Source organism: Odontesthes bonariensis, chromosome 16 (genome assembly GCF_027942865.1).
Source record: "Odontesthes bonariensis isolate fOdoBon6 chromosome 16, fOdoBon6.hap1, whole genome shotgun sequence".
Classification (NCBI taxonomy): Eukaryota; Metazoa; Chordata; class Actinopteri; order Atheriniformes; family Atherinopsidae; genus Odontesthes; species Odontesthes bonariensis.
In genome coordinates this window covers 36,804,106-36,821,081 of record NC_134521.1, presented here as the reverse complement: position 1 = coordinate 36,821,081, position 16,976 = coordinate 36,804,106, and the positions used below count along the sequence as shown (strand labels likewise).

The window sequence follows — 16,976 nt, the reverse complement described above, 5'->3', positions numbered from 1 at the left end:
GACTGAAATCCGGTTTTTGGGAGTATTGATTCAAAATAAGATCTGTTGGAAACCTCATGTAAAATATGTCCAATCTAAAATTGTAAGAAGTATTGCAGTTCTTTCTAATGCTAGAAAATATCTAAACTCCTCTGCCCTATATATTCTTTACTGTTCACTTATCTTACCATATCTAAGTTACTGTGTGGAAGTTTGGGGCAACACTTACAGAACGTCACTTCAACCATTATGCACATTACAGAAAAGAGCCATTCGTTTAGTTCACAAGGCTGATTTTTATTGTCATACCCACAATCTATTCATCCATTCTTATTTACTGAAACTCACTGATTTGGTAGAGTTTCAAACTGCACAGATTATGTATAAAGTCAGAAACAAAACACTGCCAGAAAATATTCAAAAATTATTTTCTGATAGAGTGGGGGGATATGACTATAGAGAAAACCTCAACTTCAGAACTTTGAAGGCTCGAACAACAATGAAAAGAATGTGCATTTCTGGTGTTGGTTTGAAGATTTGGAATAAACTCTCCAAAGAGCTGAAGCAAAGTCCAAGCATGAGATATTTTAAGAAAGGTCTCAAAATGGTTATTATTCAAAGGTATAAGGAAGAACAAGGGGGATGATCCTGGCTGGGAATTAAAACTCTATGTATGATTTCAGCAAGTGTGTGCAGGTCTGTGCATGTGTGGGTAAATGTATATAGGTCTGTAAATAGTTGTGTATTATTTTTGTATATAAGCAGATGGGTGTGTATATGGGTGTATGTATGTATATGTGTGTATAGGTGTATGTATATGTGAATATGTATATATGTATGTGTACATATGCATATGTGTGTGTATGTAGTACTTTCATCTCTCTGAGGAAATATAACTATAATTATTATTTCATGTTGTTAGAAAGGATATTGGAAACTGAAAATAATGTGATAAATTACGACTGGAAAAGGGGTATGATTATATAAGTTATCCTTCATCATATTCCTTTTCAGACTCATAATCACCGATGTGATGTGTCTTCAAGAAATTTATTTATAATTTATTATGTACTTTGTGTTTGCTTTGCACTGACCGGTGAAATGTTTTGTCTGAAATAAATTACTATCATCATCATCATCATCATCATCATCATCATCAGCCTTCAGTTATCAGGCCCCTCTCTTGTGGAATAAGCTGCCTGTTGGATGGAGGGATGGATGGAAGGATGGATGGATGGAGGGATGGATGGAAGGAGGGATGGATGGATGGATGGGTGGAAGGATGGATAGAAGGATGGAGGGATGGATGGAAGGATGGATGGAAGGATGGAGGGATGGATGGATGGGTGGATGGAGGGATGGATGGAAGGATGGATGGATGGGTGGATGGATGGATGGATGGATGGAGGGATGGATGGAAGGAGGGATGGATGGATGGATGGGTGGAAGGATGGATAGAAGGATGGAGGGATGGATGGAAGGATGGAGGGATGGATGGATGGGTGGATGGAGGGATGGAGGGATGGATGGAAGGATGGATGGGTGGAGGGATGGATGGATGGGTGGATGGGTGGATGGATGGATGGATGGGTGGATGGGTGGATGGGTGGATGGATGGAAGGATGGATAGACGGATGGAGGGATGGATGGAAGGATGGAGGGATGGATGGAGGGATGGATGGATGGGTGGATGGAAGGATGGAGGGATGGATGGAGGGATGGATGGATGGGTGGAAGGATGGATAGAAGGATGGAGGGATGGATGGAAGGATGGATGGAAGGATGGAGGGATGGATGGAGGGATGGATGGGTGGAGGGATGCATAGATGGGTGGATGGAAGGATGGATGGATGCATGGATGGGTGGATGGATGGGTGGAGGGATGGATGGGTGGATGGATGGGTGGAGGGATGGATGGGTGGGTGGATGGGTGGAGGGATGCATGGATGGGTGGATGGAAGGATGGAGGGATGGGTGGATGGATGGGTGGAGGGATGGATGGGTGGGTGGGTGGATGGATGGAAGGATGGATGGATGGATGGAAGGATGGAGGGATGGATGGATGGATGGAGGGATGGATGGGTGGATGGAGGGATGGATGGGTGGATGGAAGGATGGATGGAAGGATGGGTGGATGGATGTATGGATGGAGGGATGGATGGATGGATGGAGGGATGGATGGATGGATGGAGGGATGGGTGGAAGGATGGAGGGATGCATGGATGGGTGGATGGAAGGATGGAGGGATGGGTGGATGGGTGGGTGGGTGGATGGATGGAAGGATGGAGGGATGGATGGATGGGTGGATGGAAGGATGGAGGGATGGGTGGATGGATGTATGGATGGATGGGTGGATGGAAGGATGGAGGGATGGGTGGATGGATGTATGGATGGAGGGATGGATGGATGGATGGAGGGATGGATGGAAGGATGGAGGGATGGATGGATGGAGGGATGGATGGATGGGTGGAGGGATGGATGGATGGAGGGATGGATGGATGGGTGGAGGGATGGATGGATGGGTGGAATAAACAAAGATAAATAACACAGGTGCACACAGGAGCTGAAAACTTACAAAGTCCAAACTTTATTAAAAGTATATTCACTGCTGGTGACCATGAAAAGCATCAGTCAATCAACCATTTCAGGAAAGTTTGGATCTCAACAACATATTTTCCAAACCCATTAAATCCAAGTCAGACTCACAGATGCAACAATGGAATACGGTGTGACCTTACTGTATGGAATCTATCTGCTGGAGATCGGGCACTTAATTTAGCGGAGATGGAAAATCCTTTTCCAGGAAGAAGCTTTCCTCTCCTCCAGAGTCCAGAGGTCCAGACTTTAAAGACTTTGGATCCATTTTTTAAAAATCTTTGTTTTTTTTTTGTCAACCGCGTCTGCACTGCCATGATACATCATCAGGGCTCTCAAGTTTTCAAGTTTGCTTGGAGTGAGATTCGGGCGGGGCAGGGGCCGGGCCGTGTGCGCGGCGGGGTTTCATTCGTGGGGGGGGGGGGGGTCCCTTGCAGTATCCCATCGCCATAAACTAGCTACTTAAAGAACAAAGAAATTGTTTTATTTATACCAAAATCACAAATCTTCACTTTTACACTAAATTCTGCTATATTTGAAAATAAATTGTTTTAGGTATGCAAAGTCTTAAGAAACAAAAAAACAGACAAATTAAATTAAGAAAAACAAACATAACCCCAAATGGGCCCCTTGAGCAGTCCCTCTCTGTGTGTGTTTGTTTATGAGTGTTGTTGTAAGTGTTTGTGGCAGATTTTGATGCTTGATGACTGATATTGGGGGCTCCCATTTACAGCCCTGTGGCTCAATGTCAGCCATTTTCACAGTCATGATGGATGACAGAGTTCCATTCAGAAACAAAGTGTTCCTGCTCTTGGTTTTATTGAGCCCCACCATGGAAAAAACCCTCTCTGCATCAGTGTGGCAGAACTAATACCAGTTTGGCAATTGTAGATAGCCTTATTGGGAATCTGCTCATACCAGTCACCTTTGAAAAGAATTAACCACGGAAGCCTAATTACACTCCTACATATTTTTCATTTTTCATTAAGTTGCTCATGTCAAAGGGTGTGTGCTGAATATTTAGGTCTACTACTCCAACGAACACTTTAATCGGCAGGTATTGGTCTTTTACCAAGAGTAGGAAAACTATAGTAACTAATAAAAGATTCAAATAAATGAAGATATGACCTGCTGATGATCCTGACGGTTCTCTTCCACCTCCAGCTCGTCTACAAGCGCTTGCAGCTGAAAGCTATTTCAGACCTCACCCGGCAACAAGAAATTCTGTTTTCTGATTGGCTGAGAAATTCTATTTTGTGATTTGCCGATGGGTTGCTAAATCAAGACAGCTGTACAGAGCTATAGTTCTGAGCTGTAGGAGCGCACAGTAACCTGCCATTGACTCGTTTATAGTATCGGCCATTAGAATTTCTGTGCGACCAAGTTGATCATTTCTCAGCGTGAGAAATGGCATGTGTGGCGTGTGAGCGTGTGAACTTGTTGAAATGCGTGTGTCTCACGCTCATTGCGTGAGACTTGAGAGCCCTGTACATCATGGCTATAACCGTGTTAAAGAATCCAATTCAGATTCAATTTGGCAGAATTCTTCGGTGTCCGATATTGTCCGAACACCTGAGCAGAGCTTCAGTTTTTCTCCATCAGTCCAACAGCAGACATTCAGATGCAGATTACAGCAGGTAATGCTCCTTTATCAGGACACATTATGAGCAAGAATCATTCTCTAATTATCCGACAGGCCCAATCAGATGCCAAACAGAGACATCGCTGTGCCATTAGTGATGTAATGACATGAAATCCATTTCCAGGACACATTACGTGTTCAGTAACTGGAACACTTTTGTCACTTCAAAGTAAACATACTTTACAGACACGAGGCTTAAAAATAAAACATTAAAAATAAAACGTAGACCTCAAGAAAGGGATTTATAGCACAAATAAATAAGGGCTCAGGGGGAAAGTGAAGCAGTTTACACCAGAGCCAGGTTAGTGTTCCTCAGTGACAGCTCCCAGTCCCTTTCAGAGCAGGTGGGGAGACATGCAACAGGTTTGTTCTCTGCCAGTAAAAGTCTTTAACATGTAAAATCCTGCTCAGGTTTACCAGCAGAGCCCACCCAATGTGATCGGATGGAGCCTCAAAGATACGCTGGTTTGAGAACATCTGTACAGTCCAGAACACGGGGAATAAAAACAGAACATATCTGACATATGTTGGGGATTATTAGCATCATGGTGTTTAACTGATGGGAGCATAATGAGCTTCTACTGATCATCTCCAACACTAACCCTGAGAAAAGCTCAGGAAACAAAGGAAGGCCATCAGTCATCTATTCTGTCAGTGAATAAAGCCCAGAGTTCAGGCAACACGATGCTAAGACATGTGAGCAGAACGACACCAAAGAACAGCTTAAAACTAAAGAAAGGCACGGCAGCGAAATATAAAAACTGAAAATGGCAGAGCTGAAGCTTCAAATACTCGTCAGAGCTCCCGTGATCAGGCTCCGCCCACAGCAGGGGCCACTGGGTGGCATCAGGCAGAACGAAGGCCCCACACTGCCCCCTGTGGACGCCTGTGTGAAATGCCACCGCTGCGTCAGTGACATCACAATCAGCGCGGTCACGTGCACGGTGGAGTCACGCTCCACTGTCCCAGTGCACATGCACGGGAAGGTTTTACAGGTGATGATTCGGTTATTAAATCAGGATTTAGTCAGAACTGAAGGACGATCTGAACATGCTTCCCCGTCTTAATGACACGTTAAGCCGTCTGAAATAAGAATGTGTGAATGAGAGCAGCTTTTTGGGAATCTGTCTGCGTCAGCATACTGATGCTTCAGCTTTTACAAGAAGGTTGAAGTTTGGAGCACCTGCCCTGTGTGAGTGCAGTCAGCATGTTCAGTCCTCTGCCGGATCAGCTGGGAGTGTTGGTCCGGTTTTAAGAGGCTCGAGTCCGTAGAAATCTGAACAAGTTTAGGTTTAAAAGGCCACTTTTGGCTGGAATAATACTAATAAATGTGCTTAATTTTACCTTCACACTGCGTAGGATTGATCAAAAGCCTGAAATCTGTGCTTCTCCAAAGAGAAGTCTGGGAAAAAAAAACACAAATATCTGAGTCTGTCTAAGGGCAATAAGTGAAAATCTTTACAAAGATGGGGTAGCTCTGCATCTGACCATCTCAAGGCATAAAAGAGACAAAAAGCTTGAGAATCCGTCCTGAGTCAGCGTTATACACGTCACACAGTAACGTTCTTTATGTTCAGCAGAGGTGGAGCGTCTGTGGAGGTCAGCCCTGTTAGGAAGTCTGGGATGTTTCAGTCAGGAACAAGTCAGCCGAGCACGCCACAGGAGCCCCGAGGTGCAGCTGCAGGAGCCTCGAGGTGCAGCCGCCCGCTGGGATCACACCTCTTCAAAGAAGGCCATCTGAGACATGTAGGCAGAGTTCCGCTGCAACACAAGACACATCTATTTACATCCATTCACATCCATTCACATCCATTCACATCCATTGGCATCCATTGGCATCCATTCACATCCATTTGCATCCATTTACAGCCTGACAGCTAACTGATCACCACTGATACTTTCAGTAATGAGCCTGCTTTCAGGAATGAGCCTGCTTTCAGTAATGAGCCTGCTTTCGGGAATGAGCCTGCTTTCGGGAATGAGCCTGCTTTCAGTAATGACCCAGCTTTCAGTAGTGATCCTGCTTTCAGGAATGAGCCTGCTTCCAGTAATGACCCTGCTTTCAGTACTGAGCCTGCTTTCAGGAATGAAACTGCTTTCAGTACTGAGCCTGCTTTCAGGAATGAAACTGCTTTCAGTAATGATCCTGCTTTCAGTAATGCGGATCCTTTCGGGAATGAGTCTGCTTTCAGGAATGAGCCTGCTTTCAGTAGTGAGCCTGCTTTCAGTAGTGAGTCTGCTTTCAGGAATGAATCTGCTTTCAGTAATGACCCTGCTTTCAGTAGTGAGCCTGCTTTCAGGAATGAAACTGCTTTCAGTAATGATCCTGCTTTCAGTAGTGAACCTGCTTTCAGTAATGATCCTGCTTTCAGTAGTGAACCTGCTTTCAGTAGTGAACCTGCTTTCAGTAGTGAACCTGCTTTCAGTAGTGAGCCTGCTTTCAGTAATGAGCCTGGTTTCAGTAGTGAGCCTGCTTTCAGTAGTGAACCTGCTTTCAGTAGTGAGCCTGCTTTCAGGAATGAGCATGCTTTCAGGAATGAACCTGCTTTCAGGAATGAGCCTGCTTTCAGTATTGCGCATGCTTTCAGTAGTGAGCCTGATTTCAGTAGTGAGCCTGCTTTCAGTATTGCGCATGCTTTCAGTAGTGAGCCTGCTTTCAGTAATGAGCCTGCTTTCAGTATTGCGCATGCTTTCAGTAGTGAGCCTGCTTTCAGTAATGACCCTGCTTTCAGTAGTGAGCCTGCTTTCAGGAATGAGCCTGCTTTCAGTAGTGAGCCTGCTTTCTGTAGTGAACCTGCTTTCAGGAATGAGCCAGTTTTCAGGAATGAACCTGCTTTCAGTAATGAGCCTGCTTTCAGTAGTGAGCCTGCTTTCAGGAATGAGCCCGCTTTCAGTACTGAGCCTGCTTTCAGTAATGCGGATCCTTTCGGGAATGAGTCTGCTTTCAGGAATGAGCCTGCTTTCAGTAGTGAGCCTGCTTTCAGTAGTGAGTCTGCTTTCAGGAATGAATCTGCTTTCAGTAATGACCCTGCTTTCAGTAGTGAGCCTGCTTTCAGGAATGAAACTGCTTTCAGTAATGATCCTGCTTTCAGTAGTGAACCTGCTTTCAGTAATGATCCTGCTTTCAGTAGTGAACCTGCTTTCAGTAGTGAACCTGCTTTCAGTAGTGAGCCTGCTTTCAGTAATGAGCCTGGTTTCAGTAGTGAGCCTGCTTTCAGTAGTGAACCTGCTTTCAGTAGTGAGCCTGGTTTCAGTAGTGAGCCTGCTTTCAGTAGTGAACCTGCTTTCAGTAGTGAGCCTGCTTTCAGGAATGAGCATGCTTTCAGGAATGAACCTGCTTTCAGGAATGAGCCTGCTTTCAGTATTGCGCATGCTTTCAGTAGTGAGCCTGCTTTCAGTATTGCGCATGCTTTCAGTAGTGAGCCTGCTTTCAGTAATGACCCTGCTTTCAGTAGTGAGCCTGCTTTCAGTAATGAGCCTGGTTTCAGTAGTGAGCCTGCTTTCAGTAGTGAACCTGCTTTCAGTAGTGAGCCTGCTTTCAGTAATGAGCCTGGTTTCAGTAGTGAGCCTGCTTTCAGTAGTGAACCTGCTTTCAGTAGTGAGCCTGCTTTCAGGAATGAGCATGCTTTCAGGAATGAACCTGCTTTCAGGAATGAGCCTGCTTTCAGTATTGCGCATGCTTTCAGTAGTGAGCCTGATTTCAGTAGTGAGCCTGCTTTCAGTATTGCGCATGCTTTCAGTAGTGAGCCTGCTTTCAGTAATGACCCTGCTTTCAGTAGTGAGCCTGCTTTCAGGAATGAGCCTGCTTTCAGTAGTGAGCCTGCTTTCTGTAGTGAACCTGCTTTCAGGAATGAGCCAGTTTTCAGGAATGAACCTGCTTTCAGTAATGAGCCTGCTTTCAGTAGTGAGCCTGCTTTCAGGAATGAGCCCGCTTTCAGTACTGAGCCTGCTTTCAGTAGTGAGCCTGCTTTCAGTAGTGAGTCTGCTTTCAGTAGTGAACCTGCTTTCAGTAGTGAGCCTGCTTTCAGTAGTGAGCCTGCTTTCAGTAGTGAACCTGCTTTCAGTAATGAACCTGCTTTCAGTAATGAGCCTGCTTTCAGTAATGAGCCTGCTTTCAGTAGTGAGCCTGCTTTCAGGAATGAGCCTGCTTTCAGTAGTGAGCCTGCTTTCAGGAATGAACCTGCTTTCAGGAATGAGCCTGCTTTCAGGAATGAGCCTGCTTTCAGGAATGAACCTGCTTTCAGTAGTGACCCTGCTTTCAGGAATGAGCCTGCTTTCAGGAATGAATCCGCTTTCAGAAGTGAACCTGCTTTCAGTAGTGAGCCTGCTTTCAGTAGTGAACCTGCTTTCAGTAGTGAACCTGCTTTCAGTAATGAGCCTGCTTTCAGTAATGAGCCTGGTTTCAGTAGTGAGCCTGCTTTCAGTAATGAGCCTGCTTTCAGTAGTGAGCCTGCTTTCAGGAATGAGCCTGCTTTCAGGAATGAACCTGCTTTCAGGAATGAGTCTGCTTTCAGTAGTGAGCCTGCTTTCAGGAATGAGCCCGCTTTCAGTAGTGAGCCTGCTTTCAGGAATGAGCCTGCTTTCAGTAATGAGCCCGCTTTCAGTAGTGAGCCTGCTTTCAGGAATGAGCCTGCTTTCAGAAATGAATCCGCTTTCAGGAATGAACCTGCTTTCAGGAATGAACCTGCTTTCAGGAATGAGCCTGCTTTCAGGAATGAGCCTGCTTTCAGGAATGAATCCGCTTTCAGTACTGAGCCTGCTTTCAGGAATGAGTCTTCTTTCAGTAGTGAGTCTGCTTTCAGTAGTGAGCCTGCTTTCAGTAATGAGCCAGCTTTCAGGAATGAGCCAGCTTTCAGGAATGAGCCAGCTTTCAGGAATGAGCCAGCTTTCAGGAATGAACCTGCTTTCAGGAATGAACCTGCTTTCAGTAGTGACCCTGCTTTCAGTAATGAGCCTGCTTTCAGTAGTGAGCCTGCTTTCAGGAATGAGTCTGCTTTCAGTAGTGAGTCTGCTTTCAGTAATGAGCCTGCTTTCAGTAATGATCCTGCTTTCAGTAGTGACCCTGCTTTCAGGAATGAGCCTGCTTTCAGTAATGAACCTGCTTTCAGTAATGAGCCTGCTTTCAGTAATGAGCCTGCTTTCAGTAATGAGCCTGCTTTCAGTATTGAGCCTGCTTTCAGGAATGAGCCTGCTTTCAGTAGTGAGCCTGCTTTCAGGAATGAACCTGCTTTCAGGAATGAGCCTGCTTTCAGGAATGAGCCTGCTTTCAGGAATGAACCTGCTTTCAGGAATGAACCTGCTTTCAGTAGTGACCCTGCTTTCAGGAATGAGCCTGCTTTCAGGAATGAATCCGCTTTCAGAAGTGAACCTGCTTTCAGTAGTGAGCCTGCTTTCAGTAGTGAACCTGCTTTCAGTAGTGAACCTGCTTTCAGTAATGAGCCTGCTTTCAGTAATGAGCCTGGTTTCAGTAGTGAGCCTGCTTTCAGTAATGATCCTGCTTTCAGTAGTGAGCCTGCTTTCAGGAATGAGCCTGCTTTCAGGAATGAACCTGCTTTCAGGAATGAGTCTGCTTTCAGTAGTGAGCCTGCTTTCAGGAATGAGCCCGCTTTCAGTAGTGAGCCTGCTTTCAGGAATGAGCCTGCTTTCAGTAATGAGCCCGCTTTCAGTAGTGAGCCTGCTTTCAGGAATGAGCCTGCTTTCAGAAATGAATCCGCTTTCAGGAATGAACCTGCTTTCAGGAATGAACCTGCTTTCAGGAATGAGCCTGCTTTCAGGAATGAGCCTGCTTTCAGGAATGAATCCGCTTTCAGTACTGAGCCTGCTTTCAGGAATGAGTCTTCTTTCAGTAGTGAGTCTGCTTTCAGTAGTGAGCCTGCTTTCAGTAATGAGCCAGCTTTCAGGAATGAGCCAGCTTTCAGGAATGAGCCAGCTTTCAGGAATGAACCTGCTTTCAGGAATGAACCTGCTTTCAATAGTGACCCTGCTTTCAGTAATGAGCCTGCTTTCAGTAGTGAGCCTGCTTTCAGGAATGAGTCTGCTTTCAGTAGTGAGTCTGCTTTCAGTAATGAGCCTGCTTTCAGTAATGATCCTGCTTTCAGTAGTGACCCTGCTGGTACGCACGTTGCTGTGAGGGATGTAGACGGGCTCCTGGACGTAGCCCCTGGCCTCGTTGTGGAGGCTGTACAGGCTGGCTTGCTGCTGCTGCTCCTCCAGCTTCAGAGACTCGATCTCCGACTTCAGCTCCTTCAGCTGGTCCTGCAGGTGTTTGCTCTTCTCCATGTACTCCAGCCTGCATGGTGCACCACAGCACAGCATCAAACACCGCCCGCCTGCGACATGCCAGCAGAGGGACCATCACCAGCTCACCTCTCTCTCTCGATCTCCATCGACAGCCTCTTCATGTCAGAGTCCTTGAAGTCGAGGCGTGAAGACGCCGATTCGTAGCCGAAATCTGAAGGCTCGGGAGGAGCGGGGGGGGCGGAGTAAGCCGCTATGAGCTGGAGGACGGGCAGAGGAAGAAGTTAACACCTGCACACACAGGCAGACCCAACAACAGCAGCTTCTGCTCCCAACACAAAGCAAACCATCTCCACCCGTCTCCACCCTGAAGTGACATCATCGCTGCTTTTCCCTCGCCCATCTTACCTTCTTCAGGTACACCCGTCACCTTCGGGAACACTGATTCAGAACTTTGTTGCTGCATTGGGCCGCTCAGTCCAACCCTTTGAACTGTAGAGCTTCAGCTTCTGAGCTCATAAATCACCTTTAAAGGCACAGCAGCTAATCAATGGCCTTCAGTTGTTAGAAGAAGTGCTCTCTAACAGCTTTCAGTTGTTAGAAGAAGTGCTCTCTGATAGCCTTCAGATGTCACAGAAACTAACCCCAAACTAAAAAAACCTGCACTGATCCACACAAACAAACAACAGAGGCATGAGAAAGAGCCCAGGAGCATCAGTACGGGGTATGTGGTCTTTGTGATCTCCAGCAGCTTCTGCTTGGCTCTTCTTTCAGCATCCTTTGCCTCCGTCAGGTCCTGCTTCAGGTGGTCTGCCTCCTTCAGCCTGAAAACAGAGAAACAGAGGTTGGGTCTGCTCAGTTCTTACTTTAGAGTAAATGCATGTGGTGCAGATTCTCAGTCACTGGGGTCATGGCAACCCTCAGAGCTTGGAATAAGGGGAACTGGACTTCTGCTTCTTGGTTCAGGTGTGTATGTGTGTTTATTAAAGCTGCAGCACACAGGTGTGTGTCTGCAGCTTTAATAAACACACACACACCGTGCTTATTAAAGCTGGATGAGCAGGATCGAGTTCTATAATCAATGCCAATGTTCTGATTTTGTCATTAAATTGTTGTTCAGAGGTGACCTGCTGAAATAAGCTCCGTTATATTCACCCAGCGGCTCACACTGGGAGGGTGAGGGGGTCTTGGCTAAGGACCCCTCCTGGAGGTGGTACCTTTCATGCAGGAGATCTGAACCCAGGTCACCCACATGAAACCACACCATCCAGTCCTACCCGAGCTCTCCAACGCTGCCTGTGTGGGCGGAGTGGAACCTGATGAAGGGTTCATTCTAACTTCAGCTGATTAAAAACATCAAATAAATGCGTTCCTGCAGTGAGGACACCTGCTTTAACTTTGTTCAACACTGAATTCTACTGCATTCATGCTCAGACCTCCTCTCAGACTGCTCCACCAGTTTGACGGCCAGCTGCTCCGCCTCCCTCATCTTCTGCTCCATCAGCCGCTTCTCCTCCTTGGTCTTCATGGCCGTGACCTCTAACCTCTGCCTCTCCTGCTCAGCGTCTGCAGCTTTGTGGGCCAACAGCTTGGCCTCTTCCTCAGCGATCTGGGCCTTCTCTGCCAGCAGGTCTGCAGTCTCCTCAGATCGCAGCTGCATCAGAACATTCAAAGAGCATCTTTACAGAATGATGGTGGAATGGGACCATCACACAGATCAGAACTGCTGCGTCCTGCTGGTGGAGCAGAAGATAACCTGAAGGATGAGTCTCACCAGGGCCTCGTTGGCCAGCCGTGACTCATCCTGCAGCTGGAAAAGTCTTCGCTCCATCTCCTCTTTGGCTCGCTCTGCTTCCTCCCTCATCTGCTTCTCCCGGGCCAGGATCTGACGCTCCATCTGAAGGGAACACAAGGAGCAGAGCTGAGGCTGAGACGGTTCACCGGGAACAGACCCATCCAAAGCCACACCCCCTTTAACCGGAACAAACCCATCCAAAGCCACACCCCCTTTAACCGGAACAGACCCATCCAAAGCCACACCCCCTTTAACCGGAACAGACCCATCCAAAGCCACACCCCCTTTAACCGGAACAGACCCATCCAAAGCCACACCCCCTTTAACCGGAACAGACCCATCCAAAGCCACACCCCCTTTAACCGGAACAAACCCATCCAAAGCCACACCCCCATCCAAAGCCACACCCCCTTTAACCGGAACAGACCCATCCAAAGCCACACCCCCTTTAACCGGAACAGACCCATCCAAAGCCACACCCCCTTTAACCGGAACAAACCCATCCAAAGCCACACCCCCATCCAAAGCCACACCCCCTTTAACCGGAACAGACCCATCCAAAGCCACACCCCCTTTAACCGGAACAGACCCATCCAAAGCCACACCCCCTTTAACCGGAACAGACCCATCCAAAGCCACACCCCCATCCAAAGCCACACCCCCTTTAACCGGAACAGACCCATCCAAAGCCACACCCCCTTTAACCGGAACAGACCCATCCAAAGCCACACCCCCTTTAACCGGAACAGACCCATCCAAAGCCACACCCCCTTTAACCGGAACAGACACATCCAAAGCACAGACCTTCTTGCGGGCCTTCTCTTCTTTAGCTTGAGCCTTCATCTGCTGCACCTCTATTGAGTCCACCTTCCTCCTCCTCATGAACAGATCATGGTTCCCGATGCACAGCTGCAGGATCTGGACACATGATCGGGATGGTGTAGAAATGACCCTGCACCACTTTCATGTTAGTTATAGTTAAATATTTAAAAACCCACCAGCTTGTTGACACGCAGCTGAGAAGAGTAGAACTTGAAAACATCTTTCTTTTTGTCGAGGGGTTTGATGGTGAACTGTGAGGAGGAAAAGTTCAAGCATCAACTTCAGGCAGCACAGGGAATCTCTCCAACAACCCTGCCAACACGGCGTCAGTGATTAAACACATTAAACAGCACTGTTCATGAAAGAGAGAAGAGAATCCCATCGTTGCTGCTTTAAAATGATGCTCCTCCGCTCATAAGGGTTAGGGTAGGATTAGGGCAGTGTTACTCAATTCCAGTCCTTGGGACCCACTGCTTTGCATGTTTTCGATGTTTCCCTCCTCCAGCACACTTGTTTCAAATGCATGGCTCCTGATCAGGCCACTGCAGAGCTTGATGATGAGTTGATCATTTGAATCAGGTGTGCTGGAGAAAGGAAACATCAAAAACATGCAGGGCAGTGGGTCCCGAGGACCGGAATTGAGAAACACTGGGTTAGGGTTAGGTTAACCCATAACTGGGATTCATCCTTGACAACACATCTCACATGTACATCTCACTCTGCCAAGATGACATGAGATAACCTCTGAGTAACGGTGGGACTGCATTAGATTGATGCTTTGAAGCACTTTCTGTAGAATATCTATTGAAACGCCGCAGCAGACCCACACCTCAGGTAACTGTTCGTGGTCGGATTCACATCGCAGCATCTTTTCCTAAATCCTCATGAAACCCCCCCCCCCCCCCCCCCCCCCCAGCAGTCCCAAAGACATTTTCCATAGAGCTCAAAGAATGGAGAAGATGGCGGAAGGTGCCTTTATTTGTTACTATTACCCCAGCATGGACCGTTTAGACACAAGTGAATGAAAAAGGTTACATCTTACCAACACTTTCAGACACTAAAGCCATTAACCGGCCAGCCATTAAAGTGCATCTATTCAGGCGGAAAGAGAGTAAAGCTGGAGAACCAGGTCCTTAATGTGGGCCTACTCTCTCTGCGGTGTCAGTTTGGACACAGTTTCCTGTCTGTTGGACAGTTACCTCCTTCTCACTGTAGGAGATGTTCCGGATGCCGCTCCAGGGGAAGGACTTGTTGGGGTTGAGCTTGCTTTTGGGGCTGTAGATGTGAAGACCCTGAGCATCCACTCCCAGTAGAAGGTCCGTGTCCCTCTTGTTCTGCTGTTGATGTGAACCAACATGAACATTAAAGGCTGCATTTCTAACAGCAGCATGCAGAATATAATATAATAATAGTAATTATAAAAATAATATAATAAACGTTGTCCCAGCGACCAACTCACAGTGATGGCAAAGTAGCTGACACCGTACATCTCCAGGTCCTGAGCAATCTTTAGGTACTCCATCTCAGCTTCGTCCCTGTGAGGAGGAGAAAGGAGGAGAAAGGAGGAGAAGGAGAAAGGAGGAGGAGAAGGAGAAAGGAGGAGGAGGAGAAGATAGGAGGAGGAGGAGGAGGAGAAAGGAGATCCCACCATGACACTCACACAGAACATGAACCCCGCCCCCATCAAAGCCGCCCCTTTGTCTCCACATGCCGCCTTTGAGTGGTCGGTCCTACCTGGCGATGCCTCGGTGCTCAGCATACCAGGCCGTGATCTTCTCCTCCCACATGTCGGCTGTCATCTGGTACTGCATCAGAACCTGAAACACAGACAGAAGATCCCGTTAAACGCTGATCAGATCATTAATTAAATGAAATAAACCTGCTTTGGCAGAAGGCTGAACGGGTGCTGCAGACTTACCCTTTTTGGCAGCAGCTCATCTTGTGCCAGGAAGCCCGGCTTGTGGAAGTTTGGGTCATAGGCCCCGTACTGGGATCAGGATGCAGAAGGAGACCATCACACAATCATTCTGTCATGCCCATAAAGCCTTAATACAGATGTTTTAACTTTTGGAGCCAGGTGCAACCTGTTCTCACCTTGGCCTGGACAGCGTACGATGCCAGCAAAACCGAGGCTTCAGGGGAACAGAATATCTCCTCATCTAATATCTGCTTTTTTACCTGGAAGATGAGCAGGAGACATGTTAGCAAGCGCTGTGCGCACCATTCAAAGAGCCCGATTCAAAGAGCACCATTCAAAGAGCACGCAGGTGGTGGGTCTACAGGAGGCTCTGTACTACCTGCAGGAAGAAGAGGTGCTGTGTGATCTCTTGGACCAGCTCCTCCTCTACTTTTTCGGGGAAGAATTTAGCCAGGAAGTGAAATGTTATGGGGGAGTCCTTGGGAACCTCCTGATCCAAAACCTTGTTGAGCACATGGACCACAAAGGAGGAGCACATTCAGGTGTTAACAGAGCAGACTGGAACTGTCGTGTCACATTGATGGCTCTGACATCACATAAAAGCTTTACGGCTGAGGTACCCTACGAAAGCTGAACTGTTTTACTCACCCGCTTCTCCGGTTTCAGCCAGGCGTAAGTGTCCTTTACTATGTATCTGAGCCCAAAGAACCAGGTTTCCCTCAGACCAACGGTGCGGCACACCAGGTCAAAAAGGTCTTTGCCTTTCCACTTAACCTGAAATAAACACAGCCATGAGCCCAAAACTGATGCAGCAGCGTTTCACCCCAAAAGTCACAAAACTAAACATCAAACTTTCAGGAAGCCAATCAAATCTTTATCTCTGCCTTTAAATTGAAGGAGCACATTTTCATTTCTTTGAATCGTCTATTTATAACCAGAGAAAATAAGAATGTGTTGTGTTAAAACGGACGGGAACATCTGCGGATCACCTCCAAGTCAAAGGAAAATAAAGCAGCATTGACAGACGTATGCATCGAAGAGACAAAACTGTAAAAAGTCTAAAAGGTTGCCTCAGGAGATCCATACCTCACAGCTGAACTCCATTTCAGCATCCATGGTGATAACCTTGACTTTGAAAGTCTTTGGCTGTTTCTTCTTTAACCCGAGGATAGACATCGTGGAAGGTGTTTCTGAGGGGGGGGGGCTGTGGAGAAGAGAGATTAAAAACTGATATTACACATCTGGGTACATATATGGCACCTTTTAATCTGACCAACAACATCTGGGTACATACATGGCACCTTTTAATCTGACCAACAACATCTGGGTACACACATGGCACCTTTTAATCTGACCAACAACATCTGGGTACACACATGGCACCTTTTAATCTGACCAACAACATCTGGGTACATACATGGCACCTTTTAATCTGACAAACAATATCTGGGTACATACATGGCACCTTTTAATCTGACCAACAACATCTGGGTACACACATGGCACCTTTTAATCTGACCAACAATGCCAGGCACTTTGGAGAAAAGTGTTTTTAGACGCGTTGAAATGATTTTACAGTCAGAAATACTTCATTGTTCAGGAGAAGTGATTAAAATGAGGATGAGGCCCATTACCAGTGGCTAAAGTTAAACTTCTGCCGTCCAACGAGGCTCAGAGGAGGATGGGCTTCTGTGCTGCTAAGCTAACGAGTCGCCAAACAGCGTTATCTTCCCAGCTCTGCCACAAAGACGGACCAAAACAAGTTGGAGACGGAGCCAAACTTCGGGAAGATATCCATAATAAACGGCTTTCAGGTATTAAAGTTGTTTCAAACTGCTCTGGAGCAACTTTGCTAAAGCTAACAATTGCTACGAGGTTAGCTAGTTAGCCTGCAGCTGAAAATCAGAAGGACTTTCCAGAAGAGTTTTGTTGTGACTCCCAGCCGCTCTACAGGTGGGAACACGAACAACACTTCGGAATAACGCTGC

General features: G+C 47.0%; 1 protein-coding gene across 1 annotated transcript; it reads right to left on the bottom strand.

The window, feature by feature from the left end:
- Nucleotides 1–2,543: 2,543 nt before the first annotated feature.
- nf2b (NF2, moesin-ezrin-radixin like (MERLIN) tumor suppressor b) lies at nt 2,544–16,951 on the bottom strand. Its single transcript, XM_075487031.1, has 17 exons — nt 16,623–16,951; nt 16,075–16,192; nt 15,637–15,762; nt 15,368–15,490; nt 15,165–15,248; nt 14,989–15,057; nt 14,805–14,887; nt 14,530–14,605; nt 14,270–14,407; nt 13,247–13,321; nt 13,053–13,166; nt 12,228–12,350; nt 11,890–12,107; nt 11,175–11,277; nt 10,583–10,713; nt 10,337–10,505; nt 2,544–5,977 (listed from the first exon to the last, which is right to left on the bottom strand). The coding sequence occupies exons 2-17, from the start codon at nt 16,162–16,164 to the stop codon at nt 5,930–5,932; spliced, it is 1,770 nt and encodes a 589-aa protein (XP_075343146.1). The 5' UTR covers nt 16,165–16,192; nt 16,623–16,951; the 3' UTR covers nt 2,544–5,929.
- Between the last annotated feature and the right edge of the window lie 25 nt (nt 16,952–16,976).

Coding starts and splice junctions, on each gene's coding strand:
- nf2b (XM_075487031.1), bottom strand. CDS start 16,164: ATGTCTATCCTCGGGTTAAAGAAGAAACAGCCAAAGACTTTCAAAGTC. Junction 14,888..14,988: donor ATGAGCTGCTGCCAAAAAGG/GTAAGTCTGCAG, acceptor TCTGTGTTTCAG/GTTCTGATGCAGTACCAGAT. Junction 11,278..11,889: donor GTGGAGCAGTCTGAGAGGAG/GTCTGAGCATGA, acceptor CTCTGTTTTCAG/GCTGAAGGAGGCAGACCACC.